Consider the following 21177-nt stretch of genomic DNA (forward strand, 5'->3'; position numbering starts at 1 on the left):
GCTTCAGATAATTGTCACTGTTTTTGAAAGGCTTGAAATGCTATATGGACTGAAATTTATAGAGTACTTTTTCATCTGCATCAAAAGCTCAGCGTTTACAATTATGCCTCACATTCACACATTGATGTCAGGGTGCTGCCATTCAAGGCGCTCACTATTCACTGGGAGCAACTAGGGGTTTAAGGACCTTGCCCAAGGGCCTGTTGTGATTTTCCAGACGGGCTGGGGTTTGGACCAAGTATCCCTGGTCTGAAGTCGAACACTTAACCACTGCACCATCACCTCCCTGAAGTGAGTGTATATAAAACACTCACTTCAGGAAATGATTCAATATTTTAAAAGATTTAATCTATTAAAAGTGCTTCAAAAACTGTCAGTTTTTTGAAATATTTAAATTTCAAATTATAATGAAAATTGTTGAGAAAATTGCTCACGATTATAATAGTTAAAGGAGCTGAAAGAAGCAACTGATTTAGACAATGTTCAATGTTTTCAAAAGGCTTGAAACACTCAATAAAACACTCACTTCAGGAAACTACTGTTCTAAAATGCTCAAAATATGAAAATAAGTGCTTCAAAAATTAATTACCTGTTTTGAAGTTCTTTAAATTCTACAGTACGAAAACGTTTGATGTAACTGCGCACCGTTATGAAATCTCAAAATACTAAATGAAACAATTTTTTCACATGATTTTTTTTTTTCATAGCACTTGAAATAGTAAAAGAAACACTGGAAAAGATGATACACTGTTTCAAATGGTTGAAAACCTGAAATTACTATTTTAATTTTTGTTGGTTTTTTTTTGCATTTTGTTAATTTTAAAAAGTTGAAAACAGAAAAAGAAACAAGTCATATTACTTACAAAGAAGCACAGAAGGAGGACACAGACAGAAAAGAAAGTGTGAGAGAGCAAGCGAGTGCCGTGTCAGGCAGTGATGTTTGTTTTGACCAGGACTGATCACAACAACAGTGCCTGAGGCACCGGGCAGGTGGCTGTCACTCATGTGTGAATGTGGATATGTGAGTTCCCTAATAGTTTTATTTTTTTTCAGATTAAAGGGGCAGTCTGTCATAAATCTTCAAGTGCAAAACAACACCCTGAAATCCTCGCTTTGCAGCTCATTGTCTTGTTTGAGAGAGAGTGGAAAGTGTTACTTTGGAGTGGGGATGTTGACTGTAGAGTGCAAGTGCAACAGGCGTACTATTCATATGATGGTAGAACCTTGAAGTAGTTATGGAAGAAGTATGTCATTTCCAGTTGCTGGGTCTTCAACACTGAGGCACCTACGGCACCTTATACCAGCAAGTCATTCTCAAGTCATGAATCGGCAAGTCTCAAGTCAAGTCTCAAGTCATAATGACCACCAATTGTTTGCAAGCTGACTTGAGACTTGCCAATTCATGACTTGAGAATGACTTGACAGTGACTTCGTCCCACCTCTGACTTATACCCACGACTTCTGCTTGTAACTTTAAGTCACTGGTTGGCATCCAGATCTCACAAACACATAGTAGCCAAGAGGCACCAGTATTTTCAAGATCTGGAGCTTCGGTCAATAGCAAAGATGTCAGCACTGGGAACAATGACTGCATGACTCTTCGCATCTCTTGTAGTCACCGGTGGAAGGTTCGTGACACACAGGTATCACTTTCCTTGCATACCGACACTTCTGATGGCTGAGCCCTGAAAGTAATTGATTTTAGACTTGATCCAGGACCATCGCAAACCCAGACACTCCTCACTCAGCTTCTCAAGTGCAGCAATTAGGTTATCCATTGACTCTACAAAGATGACGGCATCATCCGCAAAGTCAAGGTCAGTAAACTTTTTCTCAAATATAAAGGAACTTAAGTCTCTGGAGTCCACAACTCCACCCAACATCCAGTCTATGCACAATCCTAAGGTTAGCTCCAGCTCCTCTTAAAATAAATTCACTGAGACAATCAATAAGTTTGTTGTATTCTTTAGGATTTATTTTGTGTATTTCTATCTTATTGTGGAATTCTTAGACTTTTTGTGTTGCAAATATCAGAGTACCACTCCCAACACTGTTACCTTTGTTACATTTGATGAAAATGTGCAAAATTCACATTGCATTTCTTTATTTGTCATATTTAATCCAAACCTGTCAACATAGAAAACAACATTGTTTTTTAATTCTTTGGTTGAAGGAGTTAACAGGTTCAGCACCTGACCACAACCAGCTCACTTTTTCCTTTTTTTTTTATCTTTGGTGTGTCTGGATGGGGTTTCTTGCTATCATCCCTGCCCTCTTCTCTCCTCCTCTCCAGAAAGAAGAGAAGACAGAGCGGACCACTTAGGCAGATGATCACGGTATTTCCATTATCGCTCCTTTCTAGTCGGGGTGCAACTAGAAGCCTTGTGCACACACGAACATTCTCACGCTCACTCAGAGCAGACGCTACAGGGACAGATTTAGCTACAAGTTTCCCATGAGGCAAAACTAGACGCCACCAGTTGTCTGGCGCTTTCCTCCTCCGTTTCTCCCCTGCCCTCTTCCCCTCTCCACCTCTTTGTGCGCACACCACTTCAACTTTCATTCTTTCCTCCCTTCTCCCTCCTTATGCCTCCTCTTCTTCTACTTTTTCCTTGTAATTTCAACTTCTCTTCTTCCCAAGGAATGCCTTTCAACAAGGCAAACTGTCTTCACGTGTATCACATGGGAACATGTGTGCTGGCCAGTTGGCTGGATTGTGCACGTGCAATTGGGTAGCGGCAGTGGAGATGGTTGAGTTATGACACAGACCACCAGCTGTGCACAGACACACACAGACCGGGGCCTTCCACACGATCTCACTCATTAGGTCTCTGAGGCCGTGGGGAGCACGGCCAAAGTTGGCACAAGCTGTTTGCGCGTATGCCTGTGTGTGTGTGCATGCACGTGGAAGGCAGCGTGCCAACGTTTATATTTGCAGTCCGTGGTCTTGTCTCTCTTGTAGTCTGCCATCTGAATCCAGCTGGCCATTTACGGCATTATGGAGATGGCGGCTTTGGTTTGGGAATCAGCACATTCTGTCTGTTTAACCACAATTCATCAGATGTGCCATCATCAACGTCACTATGTTGTAAAGGAGTAAATCTGTCAATATGAGCATATGTATGTTAGAAATGCATACAGAATGTTGCTGGCTCCCAGATTGGGCACTCCTGCCAAATCCTTTCATGTTCAAATTTGTGATCTCTATCTATCTTTCACTTCTGCCTCTGAATGTTTGCAGCAATTATATGCATAATTTCTACTGATCATTGTATTATTTCTGCCTAGAAAATACCTGAAACAGTCACCTGGCCTATGTTAACATTAAACACGATACAAAATAATGGGCATTTATTTTTATCTCAGTTTTCTTGGTGCATTTTGTTAATTCTTTCACCTGCAGGGATCGCCTTATTGTCCCACTCCCTCATTTTCTCTCACCATATTTTGGCACCGCCCCAGTGACCTTTCGGTCTTCAGCTGACGCATGATTATGACCTCATTAAAAATGGACAGACAGCTATTGCCAGAGGGGAAGTTCTCATAATATAGTCAGGCCTTTTAATTGCTTTGCTCCAGAAATTAGCCACTACATATTTGTGGGTGGGTGGCCCGGGTTCTTTCTTTCCTTTCGTTTACCTCTCGCTCATATTCTCCGCTCCACCTCACTATATATTGGACAAACAGCAATAAACAGTGGGTCTCTGGCAGCTGTTTTGTTAGCTGGGCAAGAGACAAACAATATTTATGACTGTGTGCATTCACACAGCAGGTTGTATGTTTAAAAGCACATCTGCAGGAACGGGTCCATTCTGACTTGGTTTACTGTGACCGCTCTGCCACTCACACTTCTTGCAGCCTCTCTCTCACCCTTGTTGTCTCCCAGAGTGACAAAGCTAATTTGAGGCTGATCTTGCCCAAAGGGGTAAACTTCAGAAATTAAAACCTCTTCCCTAACACACACAAAGTCTACTCTGTGTCATCCACCCAACCTTTACTTCTTTATCTTAAGTTTCTTTCTATGAGCATCTGACAATAACAACTAGTTTGATGTGAACTGATACAGCCACCTATATTACCATCTACATGGTTCCCCTTAAAACTAGAAGAACAACACGAAGGACATTCTGTGAAGTATTAAAATGTTTTTGTTTACTCGGTGTTGCCTGAAATATTTTACCTGAGATTAGATCAAATCAGATCTGGGAATTGGTGCCGCAAATTGTTCCATTCACTACACCAAGGGAATGTCCATGTATCACCTGTCTGCAACAGTAAGTTGGCTACCTTTGGAAGGTGTGAAACAACCAGTTATCTGCCTGAATGGTTGCTAAACATGACCTGCACTGGTTGATGCTCAGAGAAACACACCACAAGGCCATAACCTTGTAGCTGAGACTCCATCATGAGTGCTATGCCTCATCTGAGTCTCCCTCAGCAATTGCTCATTGACAAAAAGTCATTCCAGTGATACCCAAGAATACTTTGAAGAAACCTAGTACCAAAGACATCTAGTCATCGCCTTACTTAACTGGTAACTGCACAGGTCTCACAACCACACAATAAGACAAGTACCACCAGGACCATAAAGACTTCAGTCTTTGTTCTCCTCGAAAGGTATTGGCATCATCAAACACCTCTGCCCATTGACCTCATGACTCCATAAACTCTTGCTAGGCATCTTAAAGCCAAGGTCCCCCAGACATGAATATTACTCCTGACATAAGTGAATCTTTCAACAACTTTGACACTTTCACCACAAACAGACTCTGATGGATGAGTCCAGGAAGTCCTTGAAAGCTTGGATCCTCATCTTGGTCCTGGGCAATCACAAACCAGTCGACTCCTCACTCTGCTTCTCAAGTGCTGCAATCAGGGCATGTATTGATTCCACAAAGATCACAGTATTTTCCACAAAGAAAATGTCAGTAAATGTTTCCTCACTGACAAAGGCATCCAAGTTGCTGGACGTATAGCTGACACTGTAACTGTGTATAGGCCGGTTATGATGTCCAACAATTTATTGGGGATCCCACAAATTCTCAGAGTGTCCCACAGAGCAGAATCAAATCAAATGCTTAAAAAAAAAAAGAGAAATCAATTCAGGCTGCAGAGAACCACTGCCAGTATTCTTGCTGGCGTTCACTGAGTAATCGCACAGCTTGGATGTGGTTTTGAAGTCAGACTGCTCCAGCTGATGGTCAGTGATTGTAACACTCTGTCACCTTACATGTGATGCAATTATAGGTGACATAATTTTGAATCATTTGCAATGAAATTGATATTGAACAAGGACATGCATACTTCTGTTGGATATTGCAATGTGCTCCAAAAAGCATTCGCGTTAAATATTTTGTTTCTGGACTTTTTGCGATCATGGAATATCTCACATAAGGACATCTCATTAAGGAAAGTACCACACATCCTTTCAAAAGAAAGAAAAAATTCACACATGATTATTTGAAAAGTCATGTGAATCATGTATTCTTAAGATCCATTTGAATTGTGCAATTTATGACAGTGAAAAAGAATAACTTACATCTTGTTACACAATACACAATAAATTATATATTATAGTGTTTTTATGTAGATGTCATTTTGTTCATTATCAGTGTACTGCTGTGTTTTTTTTTCATCTTGAGGATAAATATTCCAGGTCCATAGCTGAAAAAATGATGAGTATATTAATAATGTGAGGATTTCCTTAAAAATAGCAATAAAGTGAAAGAAATACAGTGTGAACAACCTTCACCAGAATGAAGCAAAGGTGAATGAAAGATGGAAAAGAAAGTGAAAATGAGAAAATGGAACAATGTATCAATTTTCAAATTGACCCTTATTCACATGTAGAGCAAGACACCCCCCCCCCCCCCCAAAAAAAAAAAAAAAAAAAAAAAATTAAATTTGCACCTGGTACAGCAAATGGGGTGTTTGCACTCTGTCATGTTGATGTATATATTTGTGAGCCTGTTGGTGCGTGTGTGTCCGTATATGTGTGTATGATATATGTGCGTGGAGCACAGATGCAGCGGCAACAAAAGACAGCTATTTATTTGTCCGCTCAACACTGAACACAGCACTTCACAAACACAAAAACAAATCTCTCAGTATGCGCTAACATACTGCACGTCCACACAACACCTCTAGTCGCTCTTGTCTAACTGACTAGGTGGGAAAAAACCCAAAACTCACTCTGTAAAGTCACTTTGAGTGAAGCATCAATGACTTGAATGCGTCTCTTGAAACTTTGGATGAGAAGAAAGTGGTATGTGAGTCCACAAAAACAAAGTAGTAAATGCTCTGTGAGACTGTAAGTGTGTGTGATCATAATGCAGGTAGGACAAAACAGGAGACATGTAGCAGGTTCTTCCTAAGGGTGCATCCACATTGTTGTAGTTTTGGCTTCTGCGCGTGGCACTGAGGCAGACTTTTACTACCCCAGAACTGCGCTACTGTTAGCATTAGCTATAATATGAGCTTGACTATATTAGTTGTGTTCTATGCATTTTGCGAATTGGAATTATGGTTGATTTGTAGCTGGGCCATATCGGAATTGTGCCGAACCCGGTGCCACGAGGGGGCGTTTGGGGGTGGCGCCCCCTCATGTCATCAACGTCACCCCCTCGGATGTGAGAGTTATCAAAAATAAAAATAAAAAAGAAAGAAAAAGAAATACTGGAGAATATAGCGCCTCGCAGTTTCGTGGATTTTTTTAGTCCAATTTTGCATGCTTTTTTTTTTTTTGTTTGTTTTTTTTTTTAACTGTGCATTGTGCTCTGCGTCCTCATCAAGCAGGCCGGTGTTCTGTCGAGATGACGGGACACCTGTTGCAGCACCGCGAAGAGAGAGTACTCGCATTGTATTCTGCGTGTCTGTTTATAGGAATCTTCTTGCTCAGAAGAAAAAACAGCGCCAACAACTACCCATAACTGTGTTCTTCACTCGGAAAAAGACACCTGCAGCGAGGTGTGAGTGGAAAAAGGCGCGACAGTGGCGCGGCGCCCGGATGAAGAGGCGTGATCAGAGGAACTGTGAAATACTGGTCAGTCACTATTAATAATTTCTTATGTGGCCAACCTCGTAGGTTGATCGTTAAAATTAAATTTGTTAGTTCTAAAAGCCATCATAATTATTTATAGGAAAACGTTCTGTTTTTATTTCTCATACAAATGTTTGGGCCTGAAAACAGGTTGGTCTTATTTTTCTACCAAGGTTTGAACTTTGAGAGTGTTTACACACGAGAGAAAAGTGAGAAAATGGTTATTGCCTGTTTGTGAAAAGTGTATAAAGTGTGTAGTGAGGGGTTTTACAGCCTTAAAACATCTATAATAACTGTAAAAAATAACGCTGACTACTTTGCGGATTTCGCCTATTGCGTGCTATTTTTAGAACGTAACTCCCACGATAAACGAGGGACCACTGTATATCTACATGAAAGGTTTATCTTTGACCCGTTGTGTGACTGTCATGCCCAATTGTGCTGTGTTTGTGCTTGTGATGGAGGGCTGTATGTGGGGTTAATCTACTGTCTTGTGTCGTTTCTCAGATCAGTTGTTGGTTTGGTTTTGTGGTATGCAGGAGATCACTTGACCGAGGGTCTATACGTTCAAATAATAAAAAAAAAAAAATACTATCATCACTCTTTACTCTTACTCAGTCAGTCTCTTACAACGGTGTAGCCTAAATACACAAGCTTTCTAGGAGTGCACCCAATTCATTACGCACGCTCAGAGGCAGGTATCCTCCGGTGCACACTTTTTTTTGGGGGGGGGGGGCGCCCCCTGTGATAAACTCATCTCCCCCTTAATATTTTTTTTCTGGCGCCGGGCCTGAATTGTGCAACTGAGTAAGTGTGCAAAGCCATTGTTTGGAAGCTGAAGTACTGGTCAAATTTACAAACGTTTTATGTATTTCATAAAAATTAAACCCTAATCCTAAACCATTGGAGATAAAATAAATTGCAAGGTTGCTGGACAAGTGAGATGTTGGGTTTAGAGCTTCATTCCTGGACTGGAAGTGTACTGTGCCCTTCCAGAAATGGTGGTTTGGCAATGTAATAAAATAAAAAGATCGGTTTTTGCCAAGGTCACAAACGGCATAGGACAGCTGCATTACTTCAGATTGGACCACCGCATTTGATACGGCACTGAATTATGCACATTATTTTCCTTTTTTAACATTTGGTCACAACAAGAATTATTGCAGAATTCTGGGAATAGCTTATTCTGTTGTGCCCTACGCTTTAGCTGCTTGTACAAACGTCAGCAACCTGCACGTGAAGAAGTAGAACTAATTTCTAACTGGGTCCTGAGATCCATGTGTGCTGGTATTTATCCCCAGATTCCATAAGGTGAAGCTGTTGAGAGACTACAACTCCTCCTTGGACATGCTCAGAGCTTACTTCTCAAGCCAGTGCAGGCACCTATTTACGTACAACTGAGTGGACTAAGATAATTTAGATGAAGTGCCTGGTCCAACAGTGTAGACACTGTGACAGGAAATCAAACCCATGTCTACATATTGGTAGGCCAACTCCCTATCCCTGTGCAGGTCTTGGTCAAAGCTGAAAAATTGATGTGGTGCTCCGTCACATTGCATATCACACTCCGGCACACAACCGTTGCTGTGTGTCACATATATAATAATGGAAGAGATGCGCACATTATTTTATTGTGATAATGTGAACACAGTTTTAGTGAGATCAGATGGGAGATTTTGGTCTCAATACACACAATTTAGAATATTTTGACAAAAAGCGTTGTTAGCTTTTCCTGCATTGTAAGTGCAGTTGCCAGCCGACAATGCACTTATTAACTGTTCATAAACAGGTAAACACACGGTGCACTGCCAAAATTGGACAGATATGAACTTTTGTTTTGCCTCATATCCATGGTGTGCCTCACCTTTTCCCCACAAACAACTGAGCCACGTTCATAAAAATGGCTAAGATATGTTTTACCTTGATGGCAAAACTTTTGTTGGAAGTTCTTCTCATAGCGCGACAGAAAAATCTTTGTTGCAAATGTTTGATTTTCACATGTACTGTAGTTTGAGTGTCTGTGTCTGTACATGAGTGTGGTGGTGCCCATAGAGCGGAAACACTGGCGAGCGGACAGGATGGGCGCAAAAAAGAACAGACAGAAACGTAAAATAAATCTGAGTCGGAGAAACGAAGGGAGCAACAGAGACAGGAATGGATGATTGGAGCAATGGTAGGCGTCGGGTGAGGCGCGCTCCCTGACCGGTGTGAGGAAGGGGGCGTAGGCCAGGACTCCCATCAATTACAACCTTGACCCTCCTCTTTTCTCCTCTCGTTCTCTTACTCTCTCGCACACTTTCTGCTTCGTTCAACCTCCCTCCCTCTGCTTCTCATCCTCCCCTGGTCCCTCTCCTCTGCTCCCATAAATCAATCTCTTCTCCCCTCCTTCCCATCTCTCCCGCGTATCTCCACCCAGAACCAACCCTGTTTCTCTCTCTCCATCTGCCTCTTCGTCCCTCGCTACTCCGCTCCCTCCTTTCATCGTTGGAAGTGCGTTGGGAGTAGACAGGTCAGAGGTGGGCAGAAAAGAGGGAGTGAAAGAGGCACAGGCAGCGCGGGAGAGTGAAAATGAGAGAGTGAGTGTATTTAATCAAAGTGGTGTGGGGGCAGATGATCTCTCTCTTGCTCTCTCTCTCTCTTTTTTTTTAACCTTTCTTCACAACGGAAGGACTGCCAATTCATAAAGGAGCAACAGAATGGGCAAATGAAAGAGAGGCTATGATACTGTCATTTTTATTGACCCCGTAGAGAATAAGTAAGAAAAAGTAAAATACAGACGGCGTTCATGAGTCCATGTATGCTATGCATGTCTTCAAAACCTGATGGTATTGTGGAAAGACGAATGTATGGTAGCATATGGAGTCACAGCAAGCGTAATGATAAAAGGAATGAAATGGTGAGACGTCAACAAGGCAAGAAGCAGAAACAGACAATATTATGCTGTATATAAAAAGGATAAAAGTTAAACATAGCATTGTTAGACAGTATACACTATTTTCATTGTGATCTCACCACCAAATTATTTCAACTTGCATAGTATTAAAATGAACACTCTCTGAGTTTGTAGAATTCTCACCGTTTCCATCTTAAACACAAACAAAATACACAACCAAGCAAATTTATCCATTTATCCAATTTCTAGTCAAACTATCTTACTGTACTTAACAATAAGACACAATCACTGAACAAATAAATTTCTTTAAGATATAAGGACTTGTTTTTCAAAAAGACAGCTTAAAATTCTTAAGTGGGAGTCTTAGAAACATCTTGTTTTGGGTCAGAGACAAACCAAGCTTTTTGACTCATAAGCATTATAAACTGCAGTGTTATTTGTAAAAGATGGACCATTTCCTAATGCTAGTAAAATTATGCCCAACATGAGTTTTCTCAACTAATTTCAAGATATTATTTTAATTTTTTTCATGAAAATAGGGTGAATTAACGTTTAACAACTAAAGTTACACAATGAAAATTACCTTTTTGGAGAGTTAAATTACACTTGTAGAGTGTTTAATCAACACTGCTATATCCAGTTCTTCTAAACATCTTCAACACTGTGCAAGGTTTAATATCAAGAGTGTTAAAATCCCACTTTAACAGTTAAAATCAACTTTGAAACATTTGAATCTTAGCATTTAACGCTCGAGTTTTACTGTGTAGCTGAAATACAAATGTTGAGATATCTGTTAAAATATACTCTACAGATCTTTGCAATAACCAAATGATTAATAGTGCAGCAGATAACAGAATATTTACAAAAGAATCCTGCAAATGGTGAAACAAGCACCAAAGGCGGCACACATACTCCTTAGACATTACACTTGAATTTTCAATAGTCAGCCAGCCAGATAGGGGTCAATTGAAGAATTACACAGGGGTCAAAATTAAAAGATGCTCCATTTATATTGAAAACTATACCACATTATTTGTCTGATTATAAATATTTCAAAAAGATATAGTTTTGACTATCTATGACTGAATGTTACGGAGTTATGAGATAAAAACAGCAAGAATGGTGACAAAGGTCCATTTCTGTCTGTCAGTGTTTGTGGTTAAAAAGTGATGGAAATTATTGGTTGAGTTAAAGGAATATTCTGCACCATGTGTCATACTTAGTTATCATGTTATGGGGTAACATAAGTCACATGTCACAGAATCCAATGGACATCAACATTGTTTGACCTTTACTTTGCAGACCAAACATTCAACACAGTCAAAACTATTCTATTTATTAATCCTATTAGTTCAACCAATAATTTGTGTGCACCACTTTTTTTTATACCAAAATTAGTGCAACTTTAAGTTTTGACCCCTGCACAAACTGAAATGGACCTTTGTCATCATTCTTAATGTTTTTACCCCATGCCTCCATAGTATTCAGTCATAGACAGTGGTGCGCACAGCTAACTAAAAAGTTAGCTTCAATAACCGCTAATCCGCTAACTGAAAAGTTTAATTTTATAACGCTAAACCGATAAACCGCGGAAATTTAACGGAAGTTACAGGTAACCATTAACTTTTAGTATTGTCAGTTACTGATAAGCCAGTTTTGAGTTTAAGCACTGCTGAGGCTTCTGAGTAAAATCAAAAGCGACCACAAACTCAAAAACTATCAATGAGCCAGAGCTTCTGTCTTACGTAGTCAGACGGCTGTGAGCTCAGTCCTACCTCAGCAGAAGAGAGTGGAGTGGGCCGGCTGCTGTTGCCTCTCAAAAAACAAAACAAAACAAAAAGACAGACAGCAGGCAGGAGACATGAAATGCAAAGTACTTTTCACTTATGGTTTTACTCAACAGCTAATTCTGGACAGTTTATCGACATTAACGGTAATTTTGTCATTTTTACAGAGAGAAAATATCGCACATATCTTAAAGTAATGCATTAATTCTGAAGGTTTGAGCTTTTAACAGACACACTTGCTAAAAGGCATTATGTGAAAAATGAGTCTCCTTCACTGGTTGGTTGGTCTATTTATTTGTAAAAACCAACACACATCTTATTGTAATGTGTGTGTTGTTTTTTTTTTTTTACAAATAAATGTGTATTTGTAAATATGTCATTTTTTTTCATTTGTAAAAAAAAAAAAAGCATTTGCAAAACTGAAAATTCTGTTTGTGAAGTGTAATTCATGACTAACATGGGTTACTATTTACACTTCCATCCAGTAGATGCCAGTGTTCTATGCATTTTGACGGGTGGGGTGGGGAAGTGATCAAAAGAGACATTTGAATTTTCCATAATGCCTTTCGGCACGTGTCTGTCACAAACTCAAACCTTCAGAATTTAGCACATTCCTTTAAAAGATATGTCATATGTGTGATATTTTCTCTCTGTAAAATGACAGAGCTACCGTTAATGTCGATATACTGTCCGGAATTAGTTGTTTATGAGTAAAACCATGAGTGAAAAGTGCTTTGCGTTTCATGTTTCCTGCCTGCTGTCTGTCTTTTTGCATGTGGAATGTAAATGACTTTTTTTTTTGTTTGTTTTTGAGACACCAGCAGCTGGCCTGCTGGGGGAGGATTGAGCTCACAGCCATCTGACTATTGCAGAACACCCAACAGATAGGAACTAACATGTATGATTTTGAATGTTAAGTTTTATTCACTATGCCAGCGGAAAAAAGTAAGTGGACTGTTAGCGGAACTAAATGTAGTGGAAGTTGAGTGGTCCACTGATGGTTTTCAAAATTTGCTGAAAAGCTAATTCGCTAACAAAAAAGTTAGCTTTGCTAATTAGCGATTAGCGGAACTGTGCCCACCACTGGTCATAGATAGTCCAAACTATACCTTTTTAGAATATTTATGATCAGACAAATAATGTGGCATAGGTTTCAATATAATTGGAGCATCTTTAATTTTGACACCTGTGTAATTCTTCAATTGACCCCTACCTGGCTGCCCTTTGAAGATTCAAGTGGCCAATTGGTTTTTTCAAGAGTAATGTCTCAGGAGCATTTGTGTTGAATTTGATGCTTCTATCACCATTTGCAGGAAATCTGCATGATAAAATACAGTCCACATTTTGTCTCTTAAATTTAATAAAAACAACAATTCTCAAGGTTGTACATTCAGGCATTTAACCTCGAGGGGCGGGTTTTCTTGGTGAAAATATCGTAGAGCTCAATACAAATACATCTAATTTGGTCACTTTTCAAAGGGGTCAGACTTGTGAATGAAATTAAAGTGCAAGAGGTTCAACAAGATTTTTAACATAGCTCTTACGTCTGCCTCACCACTGCTCATTCTCATAAACCGAAACCCAGTGAATGCTACCATATATCAACTTATGCATCTGTTTACGTAGGTCGATGTGAGCAGTCTCATCAGATGGTCTGGCTTATTTGCCATTAGGATAGAGTACAGATAAAGAAATAGAGCCTTTAAAATTCTACATGGAGCAAAGTTAACAGAGAAAGATAAGGAAGAGACCTTTTCCCTTACCCTCCCTCAGCATGCCCACAGTCAGACACTTCATGAAGCGGCAGGCCTGGCACGATTTGCGTCTCCTCTTGGTGATCTCACACTCATTGGTGGCTGGACAGCTGTACTCTATGTTGCCTGCGCCATGTAGACATGTTGAAGGAAAGTAAAGAAAACAAAGTTTTAGTGCAGATCAGCTACATACAGACAAGGAATAAACTGTGTGTCACTGTTCACTGGGTTACTGGAATCTGGTAGATAAAATAGGGGGGTTGGAGACAGAAATTATTAGAAAAAAAATATCCAAACTTGTGTCTGGGGGCCAGAAAATAAATCAGTTCAGAAAAACTTTAAAGTGCCCTTGGTTCCAATGATCTCAGGTTGATCATGTGCATATTTGTGTTCATGTTTGCGCTCTTCTGCTCCCCCAGTGGACAGCAATTTTGGTTGACTTAACTGATTATTCAGCTGATTGACTCCTTTATCAAAGATAAACCCCAGAATCTCCTCAAATACACTCCTCAGACTACACCTGAAAATGTACACAAATGTACATCACATCTGCAAACTGATTTATTGTGTGATTATAATGTGCTGTGATAAATTATTTTAAAAAAGTATAAAATTGTTCAAAATACTAGGACAGCAATCAGAGTGATTACAAAAAAAAAAACAAAAACCTTCATCTAACCAGGTTAGTCCCATTGATAGAGACCTCTTTTGCAAGGGAGACCTGAACAATTATAAAGTTCCCAATTCACCTAACCTGCATATCTTTAAATGTGGGAGGAAGCCGAAGAAAACACAGGGAGAACAAGCAAACTCCACATAGAAGGGCCACAGATGGGACTCAAACCCACAACCTTCTTGTTGTGAGGCAACAGTGCTAATCACTAATCCACTGTGCTGCCAATTGCACATGAATGCATGAATTTATACCCATGCAAGGGTGTAAGCACATATTTATGTCAACGCGAGAATAAGTTGAGTTTGCGTGACAAGATGAAGTATTTACCCAACACTTCAGTGCAGAGCTAAAATTAAGATTATTAACACCCGTAAGAACATTAACTTTGTGCTACTTTATGAGGATAACTAACATGTTGGGAACTACATCAGCTGTTCAGTGGGTTACTTTTTCTCCAAGCCACCTCACAGTTAACATTCTTTTTACAAATTTCATTTTAATATGGGACTGTGAACCATTTTTTGTTCTGTAAATTCCTGGTTGTATCTCCTTTTTGATTTTTTTTCAAGAGGTTTGTCTAAAATAGGACAAAGAGATGCTGTGCTCATCTGTGGCTGGTTTGCACACCGCCATAACAACAACAATTTTTAACTGGATGCCACCATGTGAGGCAGGGTACACCCTGGACAGGGCACCAGTCACACTGCAGGGCCACATACTGAAATCAATCAATAAAATCTTCAAATATATAATATTTATATATAAGCAAAATGAATGGCGACATCTTACTTTAAAAATTCGTAATTATTTTACTTGACATACTTTACATATGTTGTTTCATGCATGTATGCAATGTTCGGTGGCCCAGCTTTCCCAATATGTTCCAAAAAGCCAACAAAGCCCCTTTGTCTTTTAAACCCTTTCACTCCTTTTTCTGTTTATGACCTATATTTAAATAATAATGATAATAATAAAACAATTTATTTCTGTGGTGCATAGTTTCTCCTTTAATTTATTGTAACCTGATTTACTTGGGGTTATTTTCACAGCACTACTCCTCACTTCATTTGGTAAAGAAATGCATAGTTAGGGATTTGTTATAAACAGGTTTCTGTGTTTTCCCCTTTTCTGCATGCCCACCTTGACAACTACAGTATCCCAGCAAGCCGAAGCATCTCACACTGAAATGGAGTAAACCGTGATTACTATTGACTGCTGCTGTGGAGAGGATGTTTTCTCATTACTGCACTGATTAAGGAGGCTAGTTAGCTCAGGAAAAGGCTAAATGCACAAACACTTCTTAATGGGTAACAAGATGGTCATTAATTGGCCTTGTTAGCTTGAGTAAAGGCTAAACATGCTAAATGCTGAAGGAAGTCGTACAGTCTAATGGACACTCCTAATGGGACTTGTGATATAGACTACACCCAACAACTGCATGCAGATGATACCAGAGGAACAGATTAATATGGCGATTAACAGGAACACTGATCTAGCACGAAGGCTAAATGCAGTAATGACTCAGTCTCTGTGAGGTAAAGAGTAGTCACTAATAGGCCCCATTTGTTAGTTCACAACTAAGCAAGTTAGTGCCTTTCAATTAATAAGTGCACTAAAACCCACTTATGGACAGCCAAATTAATTGTGTATACGCCATCTGAGAAAACAGCAACACAGGCTGAATGATACTGGGGAAGGGGTATGCACAGAAATAACTGGTACAAATCAGTGGTAATAAACCAACCCTTTGAGGTAGAAGATGATGTTAGAAGATGTCCGTCATTGCTTGTTCAAATCACATATGGAATATAGCTACATACTCTGCTGGCAACACTGAAGTTCAAGCCAGAGGACTAAAACATGGAATGATGCTAATTAATAGTTCAGGTCAGATCTGGGAGCATGTGTTGATGCAGTATATAGCTGCATCCACCACACCAGAGAAATGCCTTGGGAACCAGATGGTAACCACCAAGGCACAGCATCCCCACTTCTTGAAAGTATCCATCTATCTGCTCCAGGTAGGTGAAACTTGAGCATCCACTTGGCCCTTAATCGTTGGTGGGCTCTTCAACACTGAGGCACCTGCTTGACTGATGATGTTCAGAGAAATGCACTACATAGCCCAAATGTTGTAGTTGATATTTCTTCACAATGCAAGAGAGACTCCTTATCTGAGTCTCTCTAATCAACTATCTGTTTGACACAAAATCATTCTACAGTACTCAAGGTTCCTACAAAGAAACCTAGTACCAAAGATATCCAGCTGTCACTTTAGATCACTGGTTAGCATCCAGGCCTCACAACCATACAATAAAAACAGGAAAAACCAGGACTCTTAAGACTTGGACCTTCAATCTCCTGCAAAGGTATCTCTGTCACCAAACACCTCTGTCCAGTGGCATAATTACTCTACACTCAAAAAAATGACTCATTGGATGAACTCAATTCAATTATGTGCAGGATTTCCATCTAATAAATATATGTAGCCCCAACTCAAAAAAGGCACAATCATGCTAGATAATTTAATTTAATTGGAACTACATACATTTATTGGATGGAAATCCAATCCAATGAGTCAGTTTTTTGAGTACATAAGCGCTTACCAGGTGTCTCTTGATCGCAAAGATGAAGGACCCAGAGGCATGAATATCACTGCCAAGAAAAGCGAAAAGCTGTTCTTTAAAGGAATTTTTGTCACTAATCCAGAAAAGGGGAAGATCACATCCAAACTACCAGTCATCTTGTTTACATTTCTTTTTAAGATGTGATTTTAGCATTAAAATCTAAACGCAATGAAAATAAATCAAATTGTGTTACATTCACACCATAATACTTGTATTTGGCTGCAGGTTATTACATTTTCTTTAGCAAGCAATTGGTAAATATACCAGAATTTAGCTGTGTGTGTTACTGTGTGTGGTGTTTGTGCATTCATTGCTGTATGTATGTGTCGTCCGTGAACTGTTGTGGGTTTCAGAGTAGGCAGGTTCTTGAAGGTTTCTATGTGTAATAGTTGAATTGTATGGGTGGGGGGTGGGGGGGGATTGGGTTCTTGGAGGGCCTGAAATCCCTTCAATCTTCTTTGAGCTTTGTGTGTCCACCTGCTGCATGACAATCGGCCACCACTGTGCCGAGTGTGCAATATGAATGTTTGCGTGTCACCCTCTTCTTTATGCCTCTGATCGATCACTCTCTCCTTTTCCAGTCTGGCACTGTGGCTTTTTTAATGTGCTTATAATGCAAAGCAACAGAAATGCAAACTGTGTTTAATGTATTTGGGACTTTGTCCTTGAATCATCACGTAGAATGATTACAGCCTCTCTACCATTCTTTTAATCCTTTCACTCATTTCTTTGCTCTCCATCATCTTTTCCTCATCTTTGTTGTTCTTTGACATTTTTTCTTTCCACTCTTGCCATCTTTGTTCCACATCTTAAACCCCCCCCCATCCCTCTCTCTCAATAAGGGGGTGATAGATGCAGGTTGTCAGGTGTCGCTGGAATGACGCCACGGAAACAGCAGCTGCCAGAGCAGCTTCCTCCATGCTGTGACACACGCATACATACACCACTAATTTCTTCCTGCATCCATGTGCCCGGTCCATCTTTTCCCTTCTTTTCTCTGTATCTGTACAGTAGTCACCTCCTCTCCTCTCCTCCCTGTCCAGCTGGAGGTGTTTTTTTGGTGATTACCTGCGGTTTTATTGGCTAATGGGTTGAAACATACCAATATGTCTGCCACTGCCCATCCGAGGCTGGCGCCCTTTTCCAGCCAAGTTACACACACTGACACACATACTCATATATAAACAGAGGCATGTGTGCACGAGCATACACAGTGGCCTGCACTCATTTCCATGGAACAACACAAGCCTGCACACAGATACGCCACCGCACACTCATGCATGCTTGTCCATGGAGTTTGGCTTGAGCAGTGGCCAAAAATATGTCACAACCCATTTCTTCCAGTAGATCCACAGCTGCACAATAACAAATATAGCAATTTATTGAGGCTTCTCCTGTTTTGCTCAGGGTCACCACAGCAGATTTGGTATGGATCCGCACGTTGATATGGCACAAGTTTTATGCCGGATGTCCTTCCTGAATCAACTTCAGATGTACACAGACGCGCACTGAAACAAATATAAAATATGATATTGGGGACTGACTCAGTAAATTTGAAATCCAGAAACAGATAATGGCAATGGCCCTCAGGGACAATATAGGACTTAATTCTTCTTTATGCAAATGTGAAAAATACTCTGTGCTCTCTGAGTACTTTGATCTAGTTTCTTCTTGTGTTTTGGTCGCAATGCTGAAGAAATTGTGTTTTCACTTATGTTCGTTACAAGACTGTTATGCACAGATATTCATGAAACTTTATTGGGGGGGTTATTGTGGGCCAACAAAGACCCTGTTAAATTGAGGAACAACACCCTCCCCCCACTATGAGAAAATGGTTTAAAATATACATATGGTTTAAAGCTTAGGGCAGGGGTCACCAACTCTGTTTTTCCAGAGATCACCTGGGTGTTTTCTTGAGTTCTTCACTCCACCCACTGCTAGTTAGCGAAACCAGGTGTCCCTCAGACAATCAACAGCCAGGAAACACTGCAGGTGCAGCAGGTACACATTGAAAACATGGAGGGCATGTGATCTCCAGGAGCAGGGATGGTGTCCTTGCTCAGGATATGGGTTGAAAATATGGCTAAAAGCCCTGCTGTGCTCAACAGAGGGATGCACTACACAGCGTGTCACTTTATTTTTTTCATATTTTTCCGCACAAGCATCAACGAGAAACTTACCAAACTTGTCCTTCAACATCGTCTTGTATGATGATGCAGTGTGAATGTGGGCCATAAAAAAAAACAAGTAAACGTGCAGGATTTTTCATCCTGGCTCAACAGTGATTGATGTTCTCCATAGGGTAAAGTATGCTTTAGCCTTAAGACATCAGTACCTTTTGCGTCACTGATCCTGTGGCCAGTTTTCTTATAGTGTTAAACCATGGCCTTTAACTCTAGCCCTTATGACCCCAAGCGTGCTATAAGAGCAGAAGATTGGATTACAAATGGAGTAAAAATGAGAGAACGGCGCATTGCTTTAAATCTATTCAAGGTCATACTCTGCTGTCAACATGGCAGCATATCTATATGTTTACCATGCTCCTGTGTTTAATCAGTAACTATGCCGCACCTGCCTAACCCTTAACAGGCTCTCTCAATAAAATGAGACATGTGGAATTGGTTAACTATTAGACACAATAGCAAAGACAAATAAAACAGAGGTCAAACCCACATACAGACTGATTACAAGGTCATGTGCGTGCAGGCGTAGCTGCACACTGTGTGGTAGTATGGCTCTATAAACGCTCTCTGTATGTGTATGTTCTACTCTTTGTCAAGATTTCACTTTGATCCCACATAATATTGAGCACACAGGTTATCTCAGTTATACCAACTGCAGGCTGACTGCTCAGATGTCCGTCCTGCTAATTAAAAGGACTCCTTATTCATGAAGAAATGCTCAACAAATATGGATGCAGGGGACAAGCTTAAGCCCCCATAAGCTAGCCCACTCTTAAGAAAAACCCCACATTATTAGTCGAACCTGGTCCATTTTTTAATTTTACAATCAGATCTGTGTTTAAATTGTGCATGTACGCATTTGTACATAACATAACAACCTGGACTTGGACTTAGGCACGTGTGTAAATATACGCACAGCTGCGACTGTGCATACGCACAGCATCTAGTGGTAGAAGAAGGAAACTACAACTAGAAAGCATTACTGATGTGGCATCATGTAACCTCATCTATGTGTGGTCTTCATTTCCTCAAATTAATATACACAATTAGTAATTATGTTGCTTTGGAAAAAGACATGTCGCCTCATTGGTGTCGAAACCTGCAAAACACACGTGTGAACTAAGCAGCTTTTGACCATCAACAATCATGTTGATGTCCAAAATTTTGTATGACAGCATTTAGAACCTTTTCTATGCATGGTTTGATAAATAAGGTTCCAGGATTTCTCGAAGTACAAATATGTGATTTCAATGCACATGGCATGCTTTTTTTTTAAATATAACCTAACAGTATTTAATTATCACAGTTAATAATAAGAATTAAAATTTGTGGTTTTGTTTTAATACAACAATACATAGAAACGATAATTAGAGAAGAATTCTTGTGTCTTCTCTCGTTTTACTCGCGGTTCCCTCATTGAATCCAGCATTGAGCCACATGTTGATTATGGGATAAGTTTTACCCAGGCTGCTCTTCCTGACACAAGTCCTGACCTACAAAGAGAATGAGCCATGGGTGGCTTCCAACAATATCATTTTGCACTAACACCACTTTTTTTTTTTTTTTTTTTGATGGATGAGGCCAAAGATGCCCCTTCACACACATTTTCGATAAATGGTAAATGGACTGCATTTATATAACGCTTTTCCATCAGCATCACACGCTCAAAGCGTGTGATGCCTCACATTCACCCCGATGCCAGGGTGCTGCCATACAAGGTACTCACTACACACGGGGGGCAATAGGGGATTAAAGACCTTGCCCAAGGGCCCTTAGTGATTTTCCAGTCAGGCTGGGATTTGAACCGAGGATCTTTTGGTCTCAAGCCCAATGCCTTAACCACTAGACCCTCACCTTCCCTAGATAATTTCTACACCCATGTTTAGCCTCATTCAATGACCTTTTCTTGACTTTGAAGTCAATGGGTGCTACTGTATTAACCACTTACACATTAAGAATCATTTTTTTTGTGAGAGTTACACAGTTGTTGTTACTGCAGAAAGTGAGATGTTAAAACAACAATTTAATGTAATGAAGTTGTTAAATGGTTAACTTTGTGAAGGACTAACTGAACAAAGGGCTGACGAACTGGCTTCCTTCGAGTTTATTTCTTGTTTGTCAAACTGACATGTTTAGTTTCTAGAAGTGTGAAAGATCAAGGTAACAGTTAAACACCAAAAACCAAGAAAGCACAGGTCACAATTTTGTACCCATCTGC

The 21177-nt window shown here is 40.1% G+C and overlaps 1 protein-coding gene across 4 annotated transcripts in view; it reads right to left on the bottom strand.

Moving 5' to 3' along the window:
- The window catches only part of esrrga (estrogen-related receptor gamma a), a 194959-nt gene that overhangs the window by 115880 nt on the left and 57902 nt on the right, over positions 1–21177 (bottom strand). For 2 of the 4 annotated variants that reach the window (XM_034188066.1, XM_034188080.1), the window contains exon 4: positions 13471–13599. In XM_034188066.1, coding sequence (XP_034043957.1) covers positions 13471–13599 — 129 coding nt within the window. The remainder of the gene's footprint in view (positions 1–13470; positions 13600–21177) is intronic. The other 2 variants (XM_034188088.1, XM_034188074.1) reach the window with 1 other exon arrangement.

This window comes from Thalassophryne amazonica, chromosome 2, assembly GCF_902500255.1.
Source record: "Thalassophryne amazonica chromosome 2, fThaAma1.1, whole genome shotgun sequence".
Lineage (NCBI taxonomy): Eukaryota > Metazoa > Chordata > Actinopteri > Batrachoidiformes > Batrachoididae > Thalassophryne > Thalassophryne amazonica.